The 27,438-nt window shown below is 39.6% G+C and overlaps 1 protein-coding gene across 3 annotated transcripts in view; it reads right to left on the reverse strand.

Annotated features, from left to right (window-relative positions):
- The window catches only part of TUBGCP3 (tubulin gamma complex associated protein 3), a 112,606-nt gene that overhangs the window by 7,815 nt on the left and 77,353 nt on the right, over positions 1–27,438 (reverse strand). For 2 of the 3 annotated variants that reach the window (XM_030568809.1, XM_030568801.1), the window contains 6 exons: positions 26,604–26,793; positions 25,152–25,287; positions 24,264–24,332; positions 17,077–17,212; positions 372–460; positions 110–241 (listed from right to left, as the gene is read on the reverse strand). In XM_030568809.1, the coding sequence (XP_030424669.1) occupies positions 110–241; positions 372–460; positions 17,077–17,212; positions 24,264–24,332; positions 25,152–25,287; positions 26,604–26,793 (752 nt within the window). Of the gene's footprint in view, positions 1–109; positions 242–371; positions 461–6,069; positions 6,095–17,076; positions 17,213–24,263; positions 24,333–25,151; positions 25,288–26,603; positions 26,794–27,438 lie in introns of those variants that run through there. The other variant, XM_030568816.1, reaches the window with a different exon arrangement.

Consider the following 27,438-nt stretch of genomic DNA (forward strand, 5'->3'; position numbering starts at 1 on the left):
GGGAGAACTCTAGGTGCTACTGTAACATATACAAAAAAATATTTTTATCATCATTTAAGCATGAGCTGACATAACATAGCTATGATTTTATACAAAGAAAAAGGCTTACTCTGGAGTCGCTATCCAACAAACAGCGAGAGGTGATTGTGTCCAAGAAAACTTCATGAGCAGCGATGATGTGATCTAAGTCCTGTGCTTGTTGGACCTTGTTCCAGAGCTCATCCCATGAACATTCAAGTACCTAGAAAACAAGGATCCAGGGCTGAGCTGTTTTATATTTGATAGATTATATAGTTACCATAAGTCACCTTCGTTATTAAATGTGATATTCTCCCTTTTTAACAGTAATAAATTAGATGGATAAAGTGTACCTCAAATGTAATGTAATACTGCATTTGATGAATGAAATGGACCATTTCTGATGCCAGAACGTGGCACTGATGCAGCACCCCAGAAAGCTCTGTAAAAAAATCCAGAGTTTATATGTTAAAACAAAGAACAGACACACACAAGCCGGTGTATTAATATTGTTTTATCCAACATACTAAGTATGCTATAGCAAGACAGTCTTCATCACTAGCTTTAATACTAATTAGCAATACTTGGGTAAGGATCTTTCTCTAATGAATTTCTATGCAATGCAAGACAAACAAGGAACCAGATGTCTAATCATATAGTGTTTTATGGCTTTGCAGTATGTAAAAGCCTTTTGCTTCTCAAATCCAAAAGACAGAAAGAAATGCATTGTAACTGCATGCAATATTTAAATATGAAAATCTTACATCTCAATGTCTCAAACAAACACTTACTCTCCTTATGGTGGTTTTTTTTGTTTGTTTGTTTTTAAATTCTTCTGCATACTGTGCATGAAATATTTGCGCTCTCTCACATATTTTGAGGCAAAAGAGAAGGATGGTCCAGTGTTTAGTGCACTAGCCTGGAACTAAGGAGTCATGGGTTCACCTCTCTGCTCCACCACAAACTTCCTGCATGACCAAATCACTAAGTGTCCCATTGCCTCAGTTGTCCATCTGTAAAAACAGGGATAATAGCACCTCTCTACCATGCCAGGTAGATGTGAGAATAAAATACATAAAAGACTGAGATGCTCAGCTACTACACTAATGGGATTATATAAGTAATGTGATAGATTAAAGAAATGACATTTCATTAACCGCAAGGTGGTCTTGCCACCCAAGAAAAATATGAAACTTTGAAATGGGTTAAGGACAAGTTCAGACTGCAGTGGGTGGGCAACAAAAAACAACACCACCACTTTGTGAGCTTATAAAACCATCACAAAATTTGAAGGTCTACCGATGAGTACCACCTCTGGCTCTTCACTCTTAACTTCTTTGTACATAAGCTACTCCCAGCACATTACATTACATTAATGCATGTGAAGAGTCAAATAAAAAACAAAATCTCTTAAATGAATAGTCACCAGAAAAGCCTCAGAGGGAACAAACGTGACACTATTTTTTTCTTTAAATGGCAACGAGGGGAAAAAAAAAAAAAAAAAGATAGCTTGATTTTACTGTCCAGTTAAAAACACTAAAAGTGTTTGATTAAACACTGACTGTTACATCTCATCTATTTTATGGATGGTGACTAAATAAAGCTATAAAAGCAACAATGTGCTCAAACAAGGACATGGAGCCAGAATTGATTAACTAGTTTTATATGAAATGGCTGCTTCTGCTACTTTGTTTTTTAATACAAATTGTATCAATTTGCTTCCCAACCCCCAACCCCCCGTGACCAAAGTATGTGGGAGCATAAAGAGACAAGACAAACAGGTATATTCAGTTTGTTTGTTTATATAATTTGTAGGCTGATAAGCGTGGTAACTCTGGGGAAAATCTTGTTGCCAGCCTCCAGCCCAAATAGATGTGTTGCATATTAAGGAAGAATCCAACCTCCCAGACAGGAAGGAAAGAATGGTTACTTACCCCACAGTAATGGTGGTTCTTCAAGATGTGTTGTCACAAGTGTGAGATCAGATTCTTTTGGCCAACACTGCCTATTGGAGCTGTACCTGCATGCCTCATTTCTTTCACCAATACAAAATCCCACAGGAGTAGAACTCCACAGTAGCAGGGAAAGGAGGGCAGATTATACAATCCACCTGGACAACACATCTCAGAGAAGCATGATTACAATACTCTCAGCATGAGTCATGCAGTACTGGTATATGGATCTGGTGAACCTCTCAATACAGCATCTGATCACCTTACTACCCATTCCTGCCCGACACAGTCTCCCAGAACGACAGTTTGATCCTATACCCGGATCTAGCACTGTTACACCCACCCCTCACTAGGGTCACACTGTTTTCGCACTCTGCAATGGCAAGACTCCTCAAAGGCCTCATGCATGGTTTTTCTCCCAGTACAGCAGCCCCTCATTCTTGGGATCATAATATAGTATTAATAGGGCTGTGTGTGGAACAGTCATAGCTGAACTTTGTAGAGCAGCTATGTGGAACTTGATCCACACACTTACGCAACACTATTTCTCAGCAGAGGCTTCCATGTTGGATGCCAGTTCTGGTAGGGCTGTCTGGCAGTCAATTGTTTAGGTAGGACCCTATTACCCACTTCAAAGCAATCAGACAACGTGCCTGGTAGTCACAAAGAATGGAATCTGTGTAGACCATCACTAAGAAAGAACAGCTAGTTACACTACAATAACTGTGGATCTTGCATCTAGTCTCAGTTTCCTGAAGACACCTAGTATCATGGGGATTGGTAAGGAGGCATATACCAATTCTGGTGTCCAAGGGATAAGGAAGGAGTCTGTCACGGAGCCTGGACTTGAAGCCCCACTGGAACAAAATGTCTGCTACTGCGTGTTCTGGTCTGTTGCCAACTGGTCTACTTTTGGGAATCCCGTTTTTGCAAAAGTTTTGAGAGACCACTTATGGTTGTTGACTTGAAGGCCAGGAAGGTGCAGAGTCTCCAGCGTGATTTGGTTCAGAATGCACCAATTCCATAGACATACAGCTTCATGACAGAGTGGGGATGATCATGCTCCCCCTTGCCTGTTGACATGATGTTCAGCTGTGGAATTGTCTGTCAGCACTTGTTCTGGGGATTCCTAAAGAAGAGGCAGGAATGCTGTCATAGAGTAGCTGGCCCCAAAAAATGAAATACATCCAGCTCCTTTGTGCCAGAGCAGGTGCTCTCGTTTGGCCAATTAAGAGGACAAGGCAGCACCTAAGCAGCTACAAAGGATAACAGAGACACTTAGTGAGACAGAGTTCCACTGAGTCAGAGCAGACTGGCTCATTCAGGAAGGGCAGGTGAGAGCTATCGGAGACAAGGGGGACTAGAGAAGGTCCAGGAGGAAGCAGAAAGTGTTTGCTGGTGGAAGACAGAAGGCTAAGAGAGCAGCTAGAAGAGTTTGCTGGGTGGCATCCCCAATCTGGAAAGCTGAAGGGAGAAGCAGCAGCAGAGTTGCCTGTTGGCTCTAAGCCAGAGAGTTGGAGTCAAGGGCAAAAGAATGCTGAAGGCAGGGGAGCAGAGGAGGAGTTTACTTGCTATCAGCTCCAGGGCCAGAGAGCTGGACCAAGATGAACCATGAAAGGGTCAGGGGGAGTGAGGGATGCTCTCCCAGTAAGGAGCCTGTGGGTCTTCCTGGTGGGAAGAGCGGTGTTGCATTCTAACTGGAATGGCTGTCCTGGAAGACCAATGGAAGAGGACAGACAAAGAGCCTAGGTGTGGAGGAAGATACTAGGCATGGCATGGCAAAGATGCTCCCAGGAGAGAGGCTGTGGAGGTTCCCAATGGAAAGAGTGGTGTTGCAGTCCTGGTACAAAGACAGGAGAGGACTGAGAGTCCAGACACGGTTGAAGGTACTGGCATGTGGTATGTAGAGAATCAAGGGATGAGATGTCTTGAGTTTAAATGACTGCTTGCATTAGGGTGAAAAATGAATAAGGCCCTTCATTTTCAGTTTTTATTTTGTTTAAACTTCAACTTTTTCTGGGTAAATGTTAGGGTTAAATCCGGGGGATGCAAGGGCAGGAAAAAAGCAACAATGAAAAATAAGAGTATTGAAAATAAAAGCAGTATAAGGCTATGGTTTACTTCGTGAACTGTATATTAACAGTATACATGAATGTGTGTCTTCCATTATATTGCCTTACTTTAACACAGCCTTGCATTTATACTTAGACTAAATTATTAACAAAACACATTTACTTAATGTAATGCATTAGATTTTCTTAAAACATCAGTATTTCAGTGGTGTAAAATTCAGGAGAAAAAAAATCAGTAAAAAAAATGACTTTTGTAAAACCCGGGATTTTTTCCAGTAAAAACTGAAAATGAATGACCTTAAATGGACTACATGTTTGGGACTTTTCTTCTGGGCTATCTGGATTATGCTGTTGTAATAAGGAGGGGTAGTACTGAGATGAGAAAGCCTGAAGTGGAATCCTTTCGGTTTTCTGAGAGAGAAAACTGCAGATCTGGAATGCAATAGTGCTCCTGTGAACTGTATGCTCCAAGTCAGAGTCAATGTGGATTCCTGTCTATTGACTTTGAGACCTAGCAAAGTAAAGCTTTACAATTACATGAAAACAAGCTGGTCACTTGTTGTGGTCATCTTCCTTAAAACAACCAGTTGTCAAGGTGCACGTAGACCTGGATTTCTTGTCTCCTTGGATGAACTGCCAGACCATTACCTGCCAGACACTTGATGAAAACCCTCGGTGCCATAGAAAGACCAAAGGGCAAGATCCAATCCTGAACTAGTAGTGGGATGTTCCTACTAGGAATCTGAGGTACTTTCTGTGAGCTGGGTGGATTGATATATGCAAGTAAGTATCTTGCAGGCTGAGTCCATGAATCAGTCCTACAGATCTAAAAAATGGATTATGGAGACGAGAGTTACTAACCTGAATTTGAAACAGCAGACGGTGTTGATATGTTTAAGGTCCAGGATGCAGAGCCAGCCCCCTTTGTTCCTTGGAATCAGAAAGTTCAGAACACTAAGGGCATGTTTGCCACTGATCCCAGTACAACTGAAGGGAGTCTGCATCTTGTTCTAACAGTCTCTTATGAGACACAGGTCCCTGAAAAGGAATGAGGCTGGGGTGAACCCTGGGAAGGGATTGAAACTTGCTTACAATCTCCATGACCCGCAAGTCCGAGGTAGAGGCAGTCAGTTGACCCTCTGCCATTATGGATTTCAACTCCTCCTAATGCTACTTGGGCAGATTGTCTATGAATTGATGAAGATGATAACTATTTCAGCCAAAGGACCAAAGGTGTGAATGTTGAAGTCAGCTGCAAAGCCATGAACCCCACATTAGGTAAGTTCAAAGCCTGCCAATAAACAGACAGACTCCTATTTTCCTCATTTTGCTATTCCCGTGTTGTGTTCATTTTTATATCTATTCCTCCTATGTCTGTGTAAATTTCTGAGATTAAGAGCAGGATTAATTTGGGTTGAATTTTAAACATTAAGGAGAATAATCCAATTTTTATCTACAAGAAACTTATCACAAAGACTGGGAGGGTAAGAAAGGCTTCCAGGGTAAAGGATTTGACAGAAAACAGTGGGCTTCTTCCCAGTAAAAAGAAAATTTAAGAACTACTTAAGATTTTTCTAGTTTTCCCGTCAATTTTAACTTTTTTCTTTGTAATACATTTTTAAAAGGCTGTTTATGTGTTATCTGCATTCTTGCTCCCTCAAACCAAAAAATGAGAATGACAAAATAGAGCATCAGCTTTTCACTAAGCAAGAGGTAACTTGGGTAGGTAAGTGACTGTGAAGTGCCATTTCATAGAGAAGGAAATGGAGAGAGTGGGATGGACGAGTGCTGCGGCCAGGTGTCCGAGTGTCTACTTATGTTCTATGGGCTTAAAGTTTATTGATTAGACCTGTTATTGTTTGAAGTTTCTCCTGCAGACCTGGAGTCCAACAGTACTTCTGTGACCTCTATGCTCCAAGTTAGAGTCAGTGTGGGCAGCACTCTGACCTATGGGAATAGGCATTATGCTGGAAGACAGTATCGGAGTTCCAGCACAGACTGTGTATGACAATGGACATGTCATTTACCTTCTCCAACCATGAGGGTCTCCATCTGTAAATTGAGGATACCGATATATTTACCCATATCATAGGGAATAGATGCTGAAAGGCATAGCTAAGTATTAGTAGCTCACTATGTTAGGGCAAATTCTTAATACTATATCTTCCCTCTGCAGCTTTTTAAGGAAACACACTTCTTTCTCTTGGATGATGATCTGGCCATAGAAGTTGATGCACTGTGAATCTCCCAGACTGGATTATAATACATTGTGTCTAAAGCTGAAGATGGACAACACAACAGCACATCTCCACGCCAGGGCAAATTGTTGGGAAAATATATACTGCACTCTCCACTGGCTTTCAGTTTGCTTCTGGTGTCAGTTTAAGGTTTTACCCTCTTAATCTTTAAGGGCCACAATGGGTCAGGACTGGGCTACATTAAAGAACGACTCTCCATCCATTACCCTCCCAAGACAGCTGCACTCTTCTGGAACAATGCATCTAACAAAGCCAAGACCAAAGTTTGAGAGAACTGAAAATAAGGCACTCTCAGTCAAGGGTACCTAACTATGGAACAACCTATCAAGCAAGTTAAAACCGTACCAAAAATTATTTTAGAGAGTATCAGAGGGGTAGCCGTGTTAGTCTGGATCTGTAAAAAGCGATAAAGAGTCATGGGTGAAAGCTTATGCACCAATACGTCTGTTAGTCTATAAGGTGCCACAGGACTCTGTCATGTTTTAGAGAGTATGTTACAAAACCCACCTGTCACATTCTACCTGCCATATGTGAAGACAAGGAATTACTTACACTTACAAAAGTAAAATAATCCCAAAAATCAAAAGACATGGTAAAGAAAGCTTTGGCAAATCAGGTAGAGACAAACAGAAGAACACATTGAGATGCCATTTATGGACAGTGTTGTGTGACTCTAAATTGCTGAGTGTAGCACTTAGATACCAAAAGTGATACTATTCTAGAAATACATAAAGGGCAGCCAATGGCAGAGGTTTGACTAAAACTCCAGTATATTTTGCTACCAGCCATATGCACACATTTTTAAGCCACGGTTTCATTCCTTTAGGGCCTTCTGGGTCTTTTCCAAAATCTTCTGAGAATTGTTAAACAGATCACTAAACACCAGCACGGTACAAGACAAAAGGAAGGTGGTTCTTATCCTGAGGGACTTGCAACACAAGAGAGACAAGAAAGAAAGGGCATCCTGGGAAGGCCAAAGGAAAAGGACTTGACAGACTCAATGTAATTATTGATTTAGATTAAGCCAATGTGTTTCACAGCACTCTAAGTGATCAAAGTTACTGAAGACCTAACAGGAAAAAAATAGCATCATCCGAGTAGGAACATCCTATACATTGTAACCCATAGATTAAGAAAAGATGTCTTTTAGAAAATCCTAATATATAAAAGAGTGTGGTGAGGCGCCTGACCCACCCCCATGTGAGAGGGGGCTAGAGGAGGCCAGAGAGGCTGCACAGGCCGGCAGCCAATCAGGAACGGGCTTACTGAGAGTCAATCAGGGCTGTGATTGGAGATATAATCAGGGCTCAGCTGGGCCACATATAAAGACTGCCCAGAATAGCAGCAGGCAGTCTGTCCCTGACCTTCATGGGGGAAGGTTTGTATCCAGAGCAGGCTCAGGGGAGTGAAAGGGAACTCCAGCCGCTACCTCCTTGCTTCAAAAACTAGTGAAACAATTTCCTCCAAACAGGACTTGCTCCAAAACTGAGTTCCTTCAAACAGTCAACATCAAAACAAAAAACAAAACAAAAAAAACCTGAGGAAAAAAAAGACTTTTACTATTCTCCTGCCTTTCACTCCAAACATGGAATCTTCCTGAAAAGTCACCTTGGCACAAGGCCCAGGACCATTAATATTCAGTCTTGTACCAGTAACAGCTAGTCCTCATGATGGAGCCTAGAAATCATTAATTTAAAGAGGAGGTTCCAGCTCTCTAGTGAGATACAACATATGCTTCTAGAGTTGGTAGACAGAATCAAAGAAACGTAGGGTTGAAGTGACTTTGAGAAGTCATGTTGTTCAGCTCCCTATGCTGAGGAAGGAACAAGTATGCCCAGACAATCCCCGACAAATATTTGTCCCACCTGTTCCCAGAAACCTCCAATGATATGGATTCCATAACCTCCCTTGAGTACTTAACTGTCCTCATAATTAGAAATGTTTACCTACTAACCTAAATCTCCCCTGCTGCAGATTAAGCCTTCTATTTCTTCAGCGGAGATGAATAACTGATCACCATTCTCTTTATAACAGCCCTTAACACATTTGAAGATTAGTAGGTCCCCACTCAATTGTTTTCTTTCAAAACTAGACATACCCAGTTGTTTAGCCTTTCAACATAAAAAGGCTTAGAAAACCTGACCTATCATTTTTGTTGCTTTCCTCTGGACTCTCCAATTTATCCACATCTTTCCTAAAACATGGCACCCAAAACTGGACACAGTACTTCAGCTGAGGTCACGCCAGTGCTGAGTAGAGTGGGACAATTACCTCCTCTGTCTTACATACGACTCTCCTTTTAATATGCCCCAGAATTACTAGTCTTTTTCACAACTGCAATACATGGTTGTTGGCTCATATATAATTTGTCATCCATTATAACTCCCAGATCCGTTTCAGCAGTACTACTGCTGAATCGTTTCACATTTTTGTATTTGCGCATTTGATTTTTCCCTTCTACTGTATTTATTGATTTAAGCCTAATTCTTCTATTTGTTGAAGTTATTTTTAAATCTAACTTGTCCTCCAAATGCCAGAACCCCCCTTCCAGCTTGGAGTCATCTGCAAACTCTATAAGCATACTCTCCAGTCCATTATCCAAATTATTGCTAAAAGCGTTGGAGAAAAGGACTGGACCCAGGACAGACCCTTGAGTCACCCCACTAGATACATCCTGCCAGTTTGACAGCAAATCACTGATAACTACTCTAAGTATGGTCTTTCAATCAACTACACATCCACTCTACAGTAACTTCATCTGACCATATTTCCCTAGTTTCCGTATGAAACTAGCAAGCCTTACTAAAAATCAAGATCTCTCAAGTCAACAGCTTTCCTCCTCCCTCTCCACTAATCCAGTAACCCTGTCAAAGAAGAAAATTAGGTTGGTCTGGAATAATTTGTTCTTGACAAATCCATATTGGCTATTACTTATTATCCTATTATTCTTTAGGTGCTTACAAACTGATTGGTTAATAATTTGTTCCAAATCTTGCTGGGTGTCCAAGTCAGGCTGATTGGTCTATAATTTTCAAGGTCGTCTTTGCTCTCCATTTTAAAGATAGTTACTATATTTACCTTCTTCAGTTCCCCCATGAGTTCTCAAAGATAATCACTAATGGTTCCAAGATTGCTTCAGCTAGTTCCTTACATACTCTAATGTGAATTTCATCAGACCCTGCCAACTTGACTACATCTAACCTATCCAAATATTCTTTAACCTGTTCTCTTCTCTATTTCACTTGTGTTCCTTCCTCCTTGCTGTTAATATTAATTGTGTTAAGTATATGGTCAACATTTACCTTTTTAAGTAAACACTAAAGCAAAATATGCATTGAATACCTCAGCCCTTTTGATGTCATCTGTTATTAGCTCTCCTTCCCCACCAAGCAGGGATGGCCTACAAATTTCATCCCTCTCTTGCTCCCAATGTATTTATAAAGCCTTTTCTTATTGCCTTGGATATCTTTTGTTAGGTGTAATTCATTTTTTGCCTTAGCCTTTCTGATTCTGTCCCTACATGCTTCTGTTATTCTTTGGTATTCATGCTTAGCAAGTTGACATGTTTCTACTTTTGTAGGATTTCTTTTTGATTTTCAGGTCATTAAAGAACTCCTGATGGAGCCATATTGGCTTCTTTCTTCCTATCTTTCCTTCACATCAGGCTAGTTTGCTATTGTGCCTTTCTCAGGAGAGCTGAGAAATCGCCAGCTCTCCTGAACTCCTTTATACCTTAGATTTTCTTCCTAAAAGACCTTACCTACCAGCTCTCTGAGTTTGTTAAAGTCTCCTTTTTGAATTCTATTGTTCTTATACTGGAGCTCTCACTCTTTCCTTGTCTTAGAATCATAAAATCTATCATTTCATGATCACTTTAACCTAAATTGCTTCCACCTTCATATTTGCAACCAATTCCTCCCTGTTAGTCAGAATCAAGTCTAACATGGCTGCCCTGTGGTTACTTCCTTAACTTCCTGAAACAAGAAGTTGTCCCCAACGCATTCCAAGAACTTTCTGGAGATTTTGTATTTGCCATATTACTTTTCCAACAAATATCTGGGCAGTTCAAGTTCCACATGGGTACAAAGGTATGGGGACCTTACCATTTCAACACTTTGTATGGGAAAGCTACATTACATACATTGCAGAGATTTCTATACTTAGTTATAAGCCAATTCCCCTTTCTAAATCTTGTACAGTTGGATACATGATAATAATATAGCCTGCCTTTTCAGGTGTATGGTGCAGGTGTGTGTGTGGGGGGGGGGGGTTGAAAAAAACCTAAAAATAAAGTTAATTTTTTTCTAAAAATTCTCTATTTGTATTTGGCTTTTCTATGACTGACAGAAAGTCTTCACTGGCATGTATAAGTCCCTTATACCTTTGCCAGTAACAAGCATGTAGCCAGCATACTGACAAAAAGCTTTACACTGTAGCATACATGCTTCTCTCTCATAGTATTATTATACAGCTTTGTTTACACCCAACTTTTATTACATACAAAGAAGCACCTATCCCTTGTTCTAGGCAATCCTTCATATATTTTAAAACAATTAAAACACCCAGACTCTTTCAGTAATCTCATTTTGTCCAATAATCAATACATCCATAACCGAACTGCTACTATATATATCCTCTCTTTGTGATCTCCCAGTGTCTCAAAGACAGAATACACACATGGGCCTTGGATCAGATGGGAGGCAGGAGGGGGAGAAGCAAATTGGAAAATGGAATGGCCCTCAAGGAGAACCCCCCACCAGATGTCTCCCTCACTCTTATATGAGTGGAGCTCCAACTGAAATACCTCCACTGCTCACAACAGTAACTGCAAACCATGGGGAGAGAGGTGATCGGACACATAGGTACCAGTCTATTTAGGGCTAGACCAAAATCAGTAAAAAAAAAATTTATCCAATACTTAGTAGGTAGCCAGTATGGATCCAAACAACACTGCTATCGTGTGCTCCCAGAAAGATGTACACTATAAAAAGAGCACTGACAAATTCAAAATCAGCTTTAAACTTCTGAACAGATTCAAGATCTAGCCACACAGAGCACAGTACAGTGGTTTATTCTAGAAGTGACAAAAGTGTGACTAGTCCATTCATATCTGAAAAAAATGGCAGCTTCCTGGCTGTAAAGAGATGAAATAAAGCTGTTCTGGCCACAGCTGATATGTGCTCTTTTAACAGCTAGAAGTCCAACCAGACTTCTAGATTGTTCACCTGCCCCACAAATGAAAAGCAAACCCAAAACCAACCAGCCAGAGAGGGGCAAATATGGATCCCTGCCAGCTGTCTCTCTCAAACAAACATCACTTTCATCTTCTCTGGATTGAGTATTATTTTATATTTCACACACATGCAAAAAATCAGAGAAAGCAGAACACAACACTATGCCAAAGCAGCAATGAACTAAAATCAGACTAACAAGTACCATCTTCTGTAAAATTAGACAAGAAAACTAGACTATATTGTGCAAACAATCCAAATAAAACAAAAAGTTCTTTGGCTCTGTAGATGGGAAACACATTCTGCTAAAAACCATTTGTAATTCTCTACTGCCCTCTAAAGGCCGTTTCAAGAATTTCAACTTTGTAGTTTGGATGATTAAAAACAGGTGTATTACATACATCTTTGGACTAGACATTATAAAAATAGCCACAAGAGGCTGATATTAATCCGAATAAGACAAAAAAAGGTTTTTTTTATAGTCTACATTTACCACCTAACACATGCAGTGAAACAGTAGTAGTTCAGAGTAAGACTGTGGCCAGAATCCACCTTTGGCATGAACTAGAATCCCCAAGTATTCCAGCACACAAAAATGTAAAACATAACCCAACAATTCCACCCAAGCATAAAAGATTAAGATAAGTTTTCCACATAACCCTTAGTTTTGCTGTTAATTAATACAAACCAGGGCTTTAGTGTTACTTCTGATTTTGCAAGCGCATAACCCACAGGTCAAATTAAGAGGGAATGTAAGTAGGTGTCAAGTTAGACCTACTTAAACTGATGTATTCAAGATGTATTGAAAGTGGCAATGTAATTTACAAACCAAAGAACTGGAAGAAGTTAGGAGTTAAAGTAGATAGCCACCTACTTTAATATAACCATTCTTGCACCTCTTGTTCATTGCCTTGCTTGCTACACTCCTCTTCCAGCCCCTCAGCACATGCATTGCCACCAAATCAGACTTCACTTTACTGAAGGGACAGGAGGCAATATGTAAAATAGGATACAAGTTAAAAACTAGTAATAGAGATGCATCTGAAGTAAGTCTAAGGGGAGCTTCTGAGAGCATAAGTTAGTGTAATGTACATACTTGTAGAGGGTGGGAGTTGGGGGGGGGAAGAACTGGAAGATTTAAGATTGAATAGTTTTAGACTCTACGATGCACCTCTCAATTTATTACACTGAGGCAGAGGAAGAGGAAAAAGTAATGTTCATCATATGGAATAGCTCTGCCAAGTTGTGACCAACAATCACTGCAAATGGAACCCTCTGAACTCCTATACAAGTGTTAATTCATTGATATAATTGTATGCCCTTTTTGTGAGACCTCTCTCTATTAATATCATGTTCCAGGTTGGATATTACCTGACTTTCCCAGACATCATTTCACAGCACCTATATTGCTACAGTATTTCCACATAAACTAAATCAAGAGTGCAATGATCTCTCACCTACAGACTTTACAGATGGAAATCTATAATCTTGAATGTCCCATTGATAAAGCCCTGCACAGATATAAAATTTGTATCCCCATCTGACCTGGAAACATGGTCTGTGGATATAAAAGTGGATATCCACGAATTTGCAGGGCTCTACCAGCTGAGTTTGTTGAGTCCTGCTGTACCAGCACTGAGTACTCAATACAGTATAATTATCTTAGTTTTGATCCAGTGTTAGGGTGCTTGATGAAATGGTAACATTGTGTATGTATGGTTTATTGTTAACCTTACATCCTATTTTGCTACTGCTAGGACAGTGGGGAAGCAAAAATTTCATAGGAGTTTAGTACAGATCAAGACTCTGACCATAAATCTGTCAATGTCTCAGTCCAGCCTTTCTGTAGTTCCTGGAATTACAAAGAATTGGACAAGTCTGTCTACTCAGAAGATGGAACAACTTGATTTTATTTTAGAACTTGTGTTGCCCTACCACTACTTTTGGTACCATTCGCATAAGATGGAAATATAATGAATGCAATATCTCCATCAATGTTTTTATGCCAGGTGCAACTGAACCAATTCTCATGAATCCAGAGCGCATTCTGCAATATATCCTAAAAAATATTTCTAAACAATCTTATAGAAGCAGGAGATAAGTCCTGGCTTTTCAAATGCGGGGTGCAGGCAACAAGAAAGCATCTGTCAGATTCATCTTCATCTATGTTTTATTGGAGACTTCTCCTCACTATACTCATTGCGATAAGTGGGGTGACTTCACTCCACTTTCATGCATGTGAAAAGTGCTCATTGTACAGGCTCAGGTAATTCCTTACCTCAAGGCCACACAAATACATTTGGGTACAATCCTGACATGAAGAGTCTATAGCTCTCAAGCCACTTAAAAGTTACAGCTTCCAATTTTAGATTGATATGGAAATAGTGTAAAGTTCCAGAGAGTGCTGCCCCAATAGATAAAAGTATGTGTTAATACACGGGAAGGCACCTTTGAGAAGTGGTGTGCCAAGTCTTCATTAATTTAAGGTTTCACGTGCCAGTAAAAGGTTTCGCATGCCAGACCAGCAGTGCGGGTGGCAGACGGAACCTCAGACCAGCAATGGGCTGAGCCGCCCAGTCTGTTGCCAGTCTGGGGTCCTGACCGCCGGCCCTGCTCAGCCTGCTGACAGCCGGGTTCCATCCAACCTGGCTGGCAGCGGGCTGAGCAGGGCCAGCAGCCAGGATCTCAGCTGACAAGGGGCGGAGGCTGGAACCCCAGACCGGCAGCGGGCTGAGCAGCTCATCCCGCTGCTGGTCTGGGGTTTTGTAATCCAGACCAGCCGTGGGCTGAGCAGGGCGGTGGCCAGGATCCCAGCTGGCAGCAGAGTGCCACTAAAAATCAGCCTGCGTGCCGCCTTTGGTACGCGTGCTGCAGGTTGCCGACCCCTGTGTTAATATTTGTGAAAAGCCAATGAAGTGAGGAAACAGAGGGTGAAATGCCATCATTATCTCACTCGACTGTAGCCAAGAATTGCAGAGTTCTCATTGTTTATAGGATGCGTATCATAACCCACGTGTGACATTCCATGTGTCACTTTCCCACACCATAGGAAAGTAGTAGCCATCTTGACCAATATAAATCAAACTTGAAGATTCAGGGGAGCTGGGGGAAGAGGGAGGCAAAGACTAGGCCAATACAATATATGGACACTTCTCTACCACCCAGTCTGTTCACCTATACTACCACAATCCCAGCTGAGAAGAGCAGCTGAATTGGAAGGCAACAAGTTGTTGTGACTTTTGTTAGTGCTAGTATGCTTCAGAGCTTTCTAATTTCACTCCTACCCTGGCAGCTCTGCACCTCCTCCCTTCCTTTATTCCGCTTTAATCCTAGCAATGGAGTGGAGTAAGGCAGGGAAACTACTAAGCTTGGAAGGGTGATTCAGAGAGGCTTGCTACTTTCAACTATAGCTACTCCCTTTAGCTGGGGAGTGGAACACCAAGAAGAACATGTGGAACAGACAAGCAAGAGGAGAATAAAAGCACTATGAGGAAGAGACAGGCTGAGGAGAACAAAGGAAAGGGGGAGAACAGGTGGTAGCAGGTGGGAAAAAACATTAGAGAGAATTAGAAAAAAAAACAGCAAAGAAAAGAGAAGACTATGAACACAGGAGAAATATTTTGTCATACCCTTCATCAAAAAAGGAAAAATTAGAAACCAATAACTGGCAATATCTCCACGAGCAGCAGATGTTTTTCTGAGGATGGGCCTAAGATAGCTCTTCTCAAACTGTGGGTCATGACCCCATTTTAAGGGGTCACCAGGGTTGACTTAGCCTGGCTGGGGCCCAAGGCCGGAGCTGAAGCCTGAGCCCCACCACTCAAGGCCTAAGCTGAAGCTCAAGCCCCACTGTCCAGGGCCAAAGCCCGAGGGTTTCAACTCAGGTTACAGGCTCCCTGCTAGGGCTAAAGTCCTTGGGCTTCTGCTTTAGCCTCCTCGCCCAGGATGGTGGGACTCGGGCTTTGGCTCCCCACCCCCACCTGGGGAAGCGGGGATCAGCCCTTGATTCAGGCTTTGGTACTCCCTTTTGGTGTCATGTAACAATTTTTGTTGTCAGAAGGGGGTCATGGTGCAATGAACTTTGAGAATCCCCGGCCTAACAAATTTAGATTATGCCTTTTTTCAGGAAGGCAGGGTTTCCAATAATAATGGACCCAATTTCCTCTGCAAGATTTTGCCAGCCAAGAGGTTCATGGTTCCAAGTTACAGATTACAATACGAAGTTATTACATGTATAGCACTAACAGTGTGTTAGTAGCTTTGCTGATAGCTGTAAAGACAAGGGCTCTGCCCCATTTAGCTTATTGTAATCGAAACCAGTTGAAATTTAATTAGAAAAAAATAAAATTTGTAACAAAAATTAATTTGTGTTTGTAGCTCAATACTTATGTTGTTTTATGCTTTCTATGCTTTTTTAAAAAAAAGTACTTATTACATAAAACAATGAAAACTATCAATATTGGTTACCTTAATTTATTTTCCTTGTGTTACAACTACGAAAACAACCTCAAAGCACATTTAAAACTGAACAAAACCTCCACCCACTGCCTCTTGTGCTCTCATTTAGACAAAGTATATTGGCTTTATGCTCTTAAATGCTCCATGTTAAAGTTATCACCATGTATGGAAGTGCAATTGAGTATTTAATTTCAGTTTTAGCCTACAACAAGATTTTCTTTTCAAATACAGTTCCAAGTTATTGAACGAAATTTGCTTTTGCTCTGGACAATAAGCAGAACACTATCTTATCTACTACAACTAAGGAAGATATTTAAAAATTTTTAGTTTTTTAATTAAAATGCACTAACCTATGAATATGTGAAAAGCTATTTCAGATATCAGCGCTGTGCCTATAATATATAATTGACAATGTGAGAATAAAACTGCCCACATGAAACCCTACTGAAGCCAATCAAGCTTTGCATGGGTGTAGCTGTCCATCTTCCTGTTGTCCCTCACAGGACCGGGATCTTATTTATTATATCAAAGGTTTAGCCATCTAATAACTGCCAGACTGTAGCGAACAATACTGTCAAAATACAAAATAAGTGATTTAATGTATTCTGCAAAATTGATTAAAACATTAATAATATATCTTTCTTGACTGTGAGATCTTTTTAAAAATATACATAGTAGGCAGAGTTTAGCTACTTCTGACTGATGTCATGCAGTTTTGATGTGTCTTTTAAAAACATCTGCACTGATTTTCGTCTTTTCCCTCCCCTGAAAAAAATAGAAAGAAAGTGAACAAAAGCCTAAGAAGTTCTCAATGCTACAATAATTCAATGACTGAAGATCAACAAGCAGCAATACAAAAAAGTCATAGGATATACTTTCCATTCCCAACTATCATGCCATTTCTTCTTCAATCAAATTTCTGATGTGATCAAGTTAAATAATAAAAACATTTTGTTGCCACCTACTCAGAAATGTCTTATTTATAAATTCTTTATCTCTACTAGCTGGATTTTTCCCTGGTGTACAATTTTAACTAAATTGCATTTAAATACCAATTAATACATTATCCATTTTGTTTTTCCCCTACCTGGCATACATTTCAGGAGCTTTGCATTGCACATATGTCCTTTCCATATGTCTGTGAGAATATATTCCATCCGCTTTGCTCGCCATAGGAAGTTAAACACCCTTAGATAGTGGCTCATGCACTCTCGTGTAAATACCTGCAAATAAAATCAATATAGCAGCATAAAATAAAATTACCAGATTTACTATCTGTTTGTTTGGTTTCTTTAAATCTTTCTATGCTATCCCAAGCAATGTATACAGGTTTTACCAGGAAATAAATCCAAAGCTCTAGGGAGGTTATTCCCTCTATGCAGGGAGCTGATTTGGCTCAGTCATCAACTGCCCCAGCAATAAGCAAAACACCATTATAAAAGCTGAATCAGAAAAAAAAATACAGTAAAAGGTTCCACTTCACTAAAATAAAGTCAAAGTCTGGACTGGCAGCCAAAACCAAGTGATCAGGAAAGTCTCCAGGATCACTCTGTGCCACAATAGTCATAGGCTGTGGCGCAGGGTGAATAGCAGAAAAAAAGATTTTCTATAGTGTGCAGAAACTGCCTCAAGGCAGTTTACAGACTACAATGTCAAGTCAGCAATGATGTATATCTAAGGCTGCCCAGGTGGGCTCTAGAGCCCTAAGACTGAAACATCCCTTTTCAGTCCCAGACAACCCCAACAATGCAACAAGCCTTGAATAATGACAGAGTTTCTTTACACTGGACTGTGTAACTTTCCCTATGGTTGTCAATATAAATAAGACACTGATTCTTTTTAACCCGTTAGACTTTCTTAACACCCTCAAAGAGAGAGCAAGAGCTGATCTGAATAAGTAACTTCCAGACCTCTTTTCGGATATACACAGAGCTCTTTCAATGTATGAAGATATTTTTCTCTTACTTCATTGGGGTGGACAGGACAGGAAGAGAAACAGGCTGAGTCAAGTGGGAAAGGGAACCCATCTTGGGAAAGACAACAGGAAAAAGCAATGATTAAGCCTATCCCAACATATCCCTGCATTAAAAGCATAAAAGTTTCCCTATATACTCATCATAAAGCAGATAGCTGCCAGAAAAAAAATTTAAATGTTGAGACTCTCTCAAATATTCCTAAGGACCACGTCTCAGGATGGCTCGCCCCTTAACGGGAGAAGCATCTAAGACCACCTACGACAAGCTTAATTCATTTTCCAGGTGAGAGGAATGAAGATTCTGTGACAAATGGATCAGGTGACCAATCAAGCCTCTAATTAGGGAAAAGAATGTGGGAGAGGGAGAAGCTCAAGTGGGAGCCTGTAACAAACCATCTAAGATAGATGGGAAGGCTAGGTAGGACAGAAGCACGGGTGCCTGGCTTGAGGAAACAGCTGCAGGTGAGTGCTGGAGAGAGAGAGAGAATGGCTCCTCCACAGAGTAAAGGGCTGTTTGGATGATAACCCAGCTCCAGGAAGGAGAGCTGGGGGGGGAGACAGACTGAACTGTGACCATTCTTCAGGAAGGAGGGTTGAGGCCTCCTTCATTATGGAGTTCATTATGAAGCACCTACTCTTCCTAACCCTGCCAAAAACAAACAAAAACAAAAAAACAGCATGTGGGAGTGGGATGTGCAGCCCATGAACACCTCAATGCCAACTGGCAAGGTGGTTACAAGAATATCCTGATTCTGTTATGTACATTCTGGGTCACCAAAGAATGGCACATGGGATCTTACACGAAAGCCAGGATCGCAATGGTTGTTAATAGCATTGTGAGATGTATGTACAGATGCTATGTAAGGGGTTACGTATATATACTGAAAATATGTTTTAATGTACAGTTGACAAATGGATTTTCTGACAGAAAAGTGAAGATCTCTGCTGGCATGTAAATTAAGCATTGTAAGCTACCACAATGGAGAGTCATTTACATATGAAGTCAACAGAGGGGCAACACACCGGAGAATAAGCCACAGAGGGTTATCCTGACTGAGTACAAACAAACTTTGGGGGAATATAAAGAGAAGGCAAGGAACACACCCCTTTATCCTGCACCTAAAGAAAGTAATTGGGCAGTGTGATTACATTCATGAAAGTTGGATCACAACCAGCCTTGGCTGAAACACTATAAAGGACATTTGGGGTGAGATAAAAGGCTAAGCTAAGGAAAGTTATGTTTAGCCTCTAGAAGCTTGTTATACTTTTGTTTTGTATGTAACCCTTTTGTTTCCACTAACCCTACTCACCGTTTCTTGAATCTTTGATGGCAAACTTATTTATAGTGAAAACAATACTATAACTTAGTGTTGTGGTATTATACAGGGAGCTAATCCTGAGTTGAATCAAACAGGTTGGTGTGTATGTTGTTCGCTTGGGGGCAGCAGGCCCGGTATTTCTGAGTGTTCAATGGAGAAGGGGCTGGATACTACAGGAGAATGCTTCAAAGGAACGCAGCAACTGGGGTACACCTGTTAACCTGCAAGCCAAAGGAAGGCATAGCCCAGAGGAGACTGCTTAGGTGGGTGACAGGCTGATGATGTCAGTAGAGCACAAGGAAGGCACAAGCAGGTTTCCCTCACACTGGAGCCCCGACACGGGGGTGGTAACAAGGTGATGCAAAGTCCTGGGTACTTTGAGAATTGTCACAGGAGGAATCACCACAAGAAAAAAATAATAGACAAAAAAATACTAAGACCCAGATTTCAGAAATGCACATGCTCAAATGTTGTATGTCTATTTACCACAACTGAATGTGCAATCCTGGTAATTGTGCATATGCTATTTGGAAAATCTGGGCCCAAAAGCCCAAGTCTAGCCCTCTTGCTTGGTTCTGTCCACCTGCTGGAGACAGGAAAACAATTAAGCAGGATTGGCCAGATACCCTCTTTATAGGGACAGACATGTCATAAGAACTTTGCTCCCTCCCATCTCCATCTCCTAGTATTACTATCTGTACCAACTGTCTAGGCTGGTCTATGGACACTGGAGTGCTAAGCCATCCTTTTTGCTTAATCTCAACTGTTTTATCTGCAGATGCAAGAGGAGAAAATCTCTCTCTCTCTCTCTCTCACACACACGTTAAAATATAGTTGAACTAGAGTCCATTAAGAATAACAGTCTTATGTATACAGAGATCTGAAGTACTAGCAGAGATATTTTCTAATGCATTCCTGAGCAACACACAGTGCTTGTCTAAAGCATTTTCCTCTTGTTAACTGACATAGCAACTGCAAGCTTTCCAAGTACTAACACAGGGGTAGGTAACCTATGGCATGTGTGCCAAAGGCAGCACGCAAGCTGATTTTCAGTGGCACTCACACTGCCTGGGTCCTGGCCACCAGTCCAAGGGGCTCTGCATTTTAATTTAAATGAAGCTTCTTAAACAGTTTAAAAATCTTATTTACTTTACATACAACAACACTTTAGTTATACATTATAGACTCATAGAAAGACTTCTGAAAACATTAAAATGTATTACTGGCACACGAAACCTTAAATTAGAGTGAATAAATGAAGACTCGGCACAGCACTTCTGAAAGGCTTCCGACCCCAGTACTAACTAACACTTTGGACTGCAGAAATGTAGCATTTTCACTTATCCAGAGCATACACCTACACTGGACATGCTTACACCATATGTATTTTGAGTTTTACATTTGCAACAGTGAAGAGGCTTCTATAAACACACTTTAAGACATACATGAACAAAGATTAACATTATTATATTGTTATACTCTTGATTTGATTAGGAATAAGATATATAAATGCATTAAATGTTATATGGGTTTCTATACATTAGATTTACAGATAACTGTATGATAGTAAGTTACATCACTTAAAAAATTTCTAAGGATGCTCTTGCCATTTTCAATTTATAGCAGGACCATAAACCTCCATTTTCATTATGGTTCCATCATTATTCTCATTATAAAACACTTGGTATCTGTCAGACCAGAAGGCACTTCTTGTTCTTGGGAGGTTCTGAATACCTTTCAATTCCCAATAAGATAACTTTGAGTTAAGGACGCCCAGCACTCTCCTAGAAGTGCTCAGTATTTCTTTTGCTATTCATGTGGAGTTCTAATATTCCTCTTCAAATGTGACCTTCAATGGTCTCCCAAAGGCTTGCTGGCAGGCTTCCCTGTAACACTGCTCTAAAGCCAAAATGCTTCTGAAATAAACCTAGTCCAACTTTACTAATTCTGGGTCACTGAGAATGAAAATGATGCTTAAAATTGTTGATTGGCTCTAGTTTTCAAGATATGCTATTGGGTCAGTATATACGACCCTTGACTTGGGAATGGCGGCGGATAAGTGAGTTATAAAGGGAAGGAATCTCAATTTAAACCAGAAATGACTAAAATACATCTTTGACTGGATCTATGAATAAATCTATGACTGGGTTTGGACAGTACTTGCTTTTTAACTAAAACAATGAATGATGCAATCTGAAGCTGGTATTGCGTCATACAGCACATGAATTGCATCATGTTATTCCTAGAAGTCATGGATGATGCAATCATAATGAAGCTTACATCACTCTGCTGAACAAATTGCCCTATATTAGCTCTAGAAATCATACAGTGTCATGCTCTCTTATTTGTCAGTGTTTGATTTTGCAAAGGGACACATTTCTGTTTAGCCAAAGTGAGCAGAGATGCCTCGTACTTGTGTGAACAGTGCAGATAACTTCTGCTATGTTTGTGATGAAGTGACTTTTGCATCACAAAAGTGCAGTCTAACCACTATGGTTAAGAAAGCCTATCACCTTCATTTTGGCTGCAAAATTGGAGATCAGGACAAGAGGTGGGCCCCACACATATGCTGTAACACTTGTGCAACAAATCTTCGCCAGTGGTTGAACAGGAAAAAGAAATCTACCTTTTGCAGTGCCAATGATTTGGAGAGAGCCAACAGATCATACCAGCAATTGTTACTTCTGCATGGTGCCTCCAGTTGGGAAAGGTGCGTCAAAGAAGAAAAAGTGGACTGTGCATTATCCAAACATTCCAATAGCTATACGCCCAGTACCCCACGGAGAAGGACTGCTGGTTCCTGATGCACCAGAATCATTCTCACTTGAGTCAGACGAGGAAAAGGAAGAGGATGAAACTTCTGGTCCTGAACCATCAATGTCACAGGACCCACATTTTCTCCCATCCTCCTCCTCTGAACTACACCTCATAACACAAGGTGAACTGAATGACCTTGTCAAGGATTTGGAACTACCCAAGAGTAAGGCAGAGCTGTTGGGCTCCAGACTACAGCAGTGGAATCTGCTGGCAGGCTATCAGGGCAAATGGAGCCCATCAATGCTTGCAGACTATTGCTGGACAGTGACAAGAGATGCTCCATTTAATGAATACAAGAGACAAACCAAGAAGCACCAAGTAGACACTGAATAGGACTAAACTATGTAAATCATAGTTTTTTGCCTTTTGTTTCATAATACATTTTATTTATATAACCCTTTTGCTGATTTTTAAAGTGTTACATAAACAGGACAGGTGAAATATTATCATGTAAAGCAACCAGAAACACATGAAAAGACCTAGGTTTACAATTTATGATTAAAACTCTATCTACACAATATACATAGACATAAAATGTAAAAACCTAAATATCTTAGAAACAGTAGCCAATCAGTTGTTTTAATTGTCATATTTGAATTCAGCACATCAAAATACATAATAAACAGCACATTTTATCTCTGAAGCAGACGACTTCTCAAAAATTGTAGACCAGTGTAATTTAAAAATGAAGTGACATTTTGTTCAAAGTGCTCAGTAAAAAACAAACTCAGGATCCACTGAGACTTTAATCCTTCATAAAAAGATGCTAATTTTTCTACACTTGTTCCTAAAAATATCACTTTGCTTGAGCGCATGAAGCACACAGCCCTTCACCAAACCTAGTTTCTAGTGGACAGCTGTACACCTCAAACCCCTCACACCCAATTTCCCTCCTCTACTCAATGAGCTATTCTAGAATAGCAAAAGAGCTGCAGACATGGGAACTATGGTGCATTTGTGGAGGAGTCTGCATCCTGGCTGATGCATGGGGGATAGATAGCAATGTAGACAATCAAAAGTTCCAGGAAAAGAGACCACATTTCTGTGTATGTTAAAAGGAACTCACTGGAATCTAGAGATTTTACTCTGGATGAAGTAGCAGGGGCTGGTAGGGATAAGAACTTAATTTTTTCAAAAGGTATTTTAGTCAATAATTTTAACGTTTAACAAACAAGCAGTCATATGTTTCACTGGCAACTGATGAACTTAAAATATTTGATCCCATTATTTCTAAGTAGCAGCATTTAAATTTACAATGAACATAATATTGCTCTTTTACATCCCGTTTAAATCAATTATGTTACGTACATTCTATGTGTTTAATTACTTGCTCAGCTGTCTACCTTTCTGTAACTACCTCTCTGAATGGTAAAAAGTTATGTAAATTGTTTGTTTACCAGGAACTGTAAAAGTGAAAAAAACAGATACATAGAAAGCGTCTGTATTATTGTTGAAAGTCATTTCACCACAACTGAGAATTGCACCATGTTTCTCCAAACAGTAATGGCAAATGGTGAAAATTAAATTAAGGGAGGTGGTTTGAAGAAAAAAAGTGTATATGGATGAGTAATGTGAGAATGGGTGAACAAATTAGAGGCCCAGAGAGGTATTTTTCTCCTTTCTCTAACTATACAACCATGTAAAATACCTTCTGCTGGTCACTGAGACCTCTTCTTAAAAAGAAAAAAAAAAAAAAAACCACTGAAATTTTTTACATACGGTAAAAGCATTTTGAACAATAGTGAAACTATTTTCTCATCAGTTTTAATGAATACTACATATCAAATTTAACTAGTACAAATAGACTCCCCTAAACATATTTTATACTTTCTTGCAAATTATCCCAAATTAGTTGCTATAGTCTAGAAATAATGGCAGAAAATGAACAATCCATTTATTAAGTACTTGCTAAAATCTTGCTGGAACAAATGAATTATTTATTTTAAGTAATGAATGTTTTAACTGTAGCATTTTGGCAGTCATTAATAATTTAGAGAAATTGAGATATTGGTTGAACTGTTAATACAATGGGTGCATCTGACATGCCAAATAATCTCTTTAATCATCCATTTCTAGAGTAAAAAGTCTATTTTAATAACAAAGCATTTAGCAATCTAAATGGATATCTGAGAAATCCACACAAACTACAAGATAAAGCCTTACCGTTGCAATTGGCCCATCCACATGATAGTCTAGACTGAAGACATCCCATCCAGTATCACCAGGAGATACCTATATGAAAAAATATGCTACATTTAGTCACGTACCAAAGTCTGCACATTGCTGAAATCTTGTTTACTGTTCCCCCAAGAACTATGAAAAAGCAGTTACGTTTGCCAAAAATGGCTTCTAACAATATATATTATATTGATAGTTTTCACAAAAAAATACAACAACTTTGTTTCGTTGGTTTAATAACATGTAGATTAGATATCTTTTGAGGCTAAGCACCACATTCCCCTACTAAACTCCTATAATTTACAGAAGCATCTCTGATGCAAGGCTGCCCCAGAAAATATTCACTGTTCATTTTCTTCATGATTCCATACCACCAGTGACACAAAGACCCTGCCTCTGTTCTCAGAGTGGTGACTGAAAGAGCTAATTTCAGCCCCCTGATTCTGGGCTACCAGCCCCTGTGTAAACAACAGCAGACCGCTCCCTACTCTCTCTCTCTCTCTCTTATATTGCTATTGTTAGGGACCTTATATCAGCAGAGGATCAAACTTGGCAGAGGTAATCTTACACATGTGGGGTGGGGAGAGGAGGAAATAGTTGGTGTAGAAGGAGGCTGTGTGTCATCCACCAGCTTTACACCAAAGATTCACTCTAACATTAGATGAGTAGAGGCAATTCTCTGCTGGGAATCTCCAGGCAGGGTAAGGCCAGTTTGTGCTGTGTGAGCAATACAGGTAACCTTAGTGGACAGAAGAATGTGACTCAGCATGAATAGAGACTAGAAGTTCACTTGATGCTGATCCAAGAGCTAATTTTAGATATTTATACCCAGAAAATAACTTTCATGTCAGAAACTGAAATGACACAGAATACCTCCAGAAGTCTAACATCCAACCGTTTGAGGATCTCAGGGTTATCAAACTGTGCATTAGTTGCCCTGACGGCTGTTTCAAGGATTCCTGTCAGATTATGCTGATACAAAGTGGTAGCTGGTCGGGCAAGCTCTGGCCTAGAGGTTACAAAATAAAGTCATTCTATACAGTTTATGACATTGTATAGTATTTACTTTGCATTATGGTAGCAAATGCAGTGAGTTTGTACAACAACATTTAAAAATCTCTCCAAATTGTACTTTCAGAATTAAGGACAACTGCCTACATTCACTACCTGAACGACTGAGAAATGAAACATTAAAATAATATTGAGACATTTTAAGTAATTTGTCTATTTGTTTATGTAACACAAACAGCAGTGCTAGTGCTAGATTTATTACCATTTGATGCAAGTAATTATTTTAAAGATTATATTAGTATCTAACATAAAACTGTTCTATAATTTTAGTCACATTTACAATCAGAATGAACTATCGTTTACTTGTACTGCATTACTATGAAAGCTACAACCAGCAAGCCACTAATTTTAGTTAGTGGTTATGCTGATGAAAGTATCTAAAGCCCATAATCCTCAATTTAATAGGAACTTTTTAAAGATCTACCTCAAGAGGTTGTTTTTTCCCCACTAGAAAGTTCCTCACTATTTGTGTCAAATACAGTATTGATTCTATACACCATCCCTAGGTTTTTTTGCTGCACATTATTTGCTTTCTTAAAAAGTGCAGCAGACACATTACATCAATAAAAAATGTTGGCCAAAGTTGTTTTTGATGTTTATCAAGTTAATGGAAGCTTTGTAATACACAATCTGTTTCGCAGAAAAAGGACAGCTGCTTAATGGATTTTTTTCCTTCTTGCACAAGAAATTTCAGCAACATGACCACAAACTAAAATAAGACGCTATGCAAGTATGCTTCTTACAAACTTAGCTGGGCACTTATGCCTGCAGTTGAAGGAGCTAAATGTTAAAGCTGTGAGCTGTCAGTTGAAGCTGTAATCACAAATATTAATTACGCACGCTAAACATTTTGAGGAAAAAAATAATCAAAGAAATACGCTTAAAAGGATGTAAAAATGTTGTGTTTATAGCAGTGCTCATGAGTGTTTTTTTAAGAGTACTACAAATAGAGATAGAATTTAGAAATCACAGAGCACAGGCATTGGAAATGCAGGCAGCCCAGGGCACATCAGGAGGGAGAGGGTAACAGTAGTTTAGCTTTTAAAGATCTTGAAATTCTTTTGTACTTGCTACTTACAGGAAAAAACAAATTTCAACTGATATTAAAAGGTCAAAAAATCCAGTCTAATATTTTGTTGAATCTAAGGATGTCTAGGTAACCCTTATAATAATAAAATATTAGTTGCATTAAAATGTTTTCTTTTTAGAAAATGATCTGTTGTATATTTGCAAATATTAGAAATGTCGTCTTACTTAAGCAAGTCCATTAAGTGTCTTATAAAATCTCCTTGACCGAGAAGTAAGTAGCGCCTCATAGCCTGCATGTGCTCCAGTAAATTGTATTTTTTATTGAGAACATCCAGCAAGTATTTGCTGGTCTCAAAGTAAGCTGCATCGATTTTTCCCTGAAATGCATTTTCCAAATCTGTGAACAAGTCAGCAGCTGCAAAAACAAAAAAAAACAGAAAATACAAAGATTACTAATATACGTATTTAAGAAAAACATTGAAGATGAAAAAAATGATACAAATGTAGAGGTATTACCACTTCCACAGATTCTAATTCTCTATTTCTGAACTGACCTATCTATGAAGCAGGCCTGGAGTAGCCCGTACATCAGTGTCAATCAACATTAGGCAAAAATTGCCAATATTGACCTTCAGACTAAGAACTCATACTATTTTGTAACTTTTACAGCAAATATCTACTTTCTCCAGCTGCTGTGATATTGCGGTATTCAGGATCACACACTGTTCTGCAACCATCCAACAGAACATACGAATAGGATGTGTATGCAAAAAGGGACAAGACAAAATGTGATGGCTTTAAATAAAACAACTCTTTAAAAGTTGAGAGAGTTGTGGGTTAATAATATAAATAACATTTTAAAGAGTTAAACTGTAATCCTGACATTCTATTTAGAGCTAAAAACACTAGTCAGACTAATGAAATTGTACAAAGGGACAGACATTATAAACAGTGGCAGAAATGTAACAGTGAGATTTAAATGTGGGGGAAGAGGTAAGCAACCAAGAAATGATATACTTGGGGGAAATAATTGAAATACATACATACCAGGAAGGAGAAA

Source organism: Gopherus evgoodei, chromosome 1 (assembly GCF_007399415.2).
Source record: "Gopherus evgoodei ecotype Sinaloan lineage chromosome 1, rGopEvg1_v1.p, whole genome shotgun sequence".
Lineage (NCBI taxonomy): Eukaryota > Metazoa > Chordata > Testudines > Testudinidae > Gopherus > Gopherus evgoodei.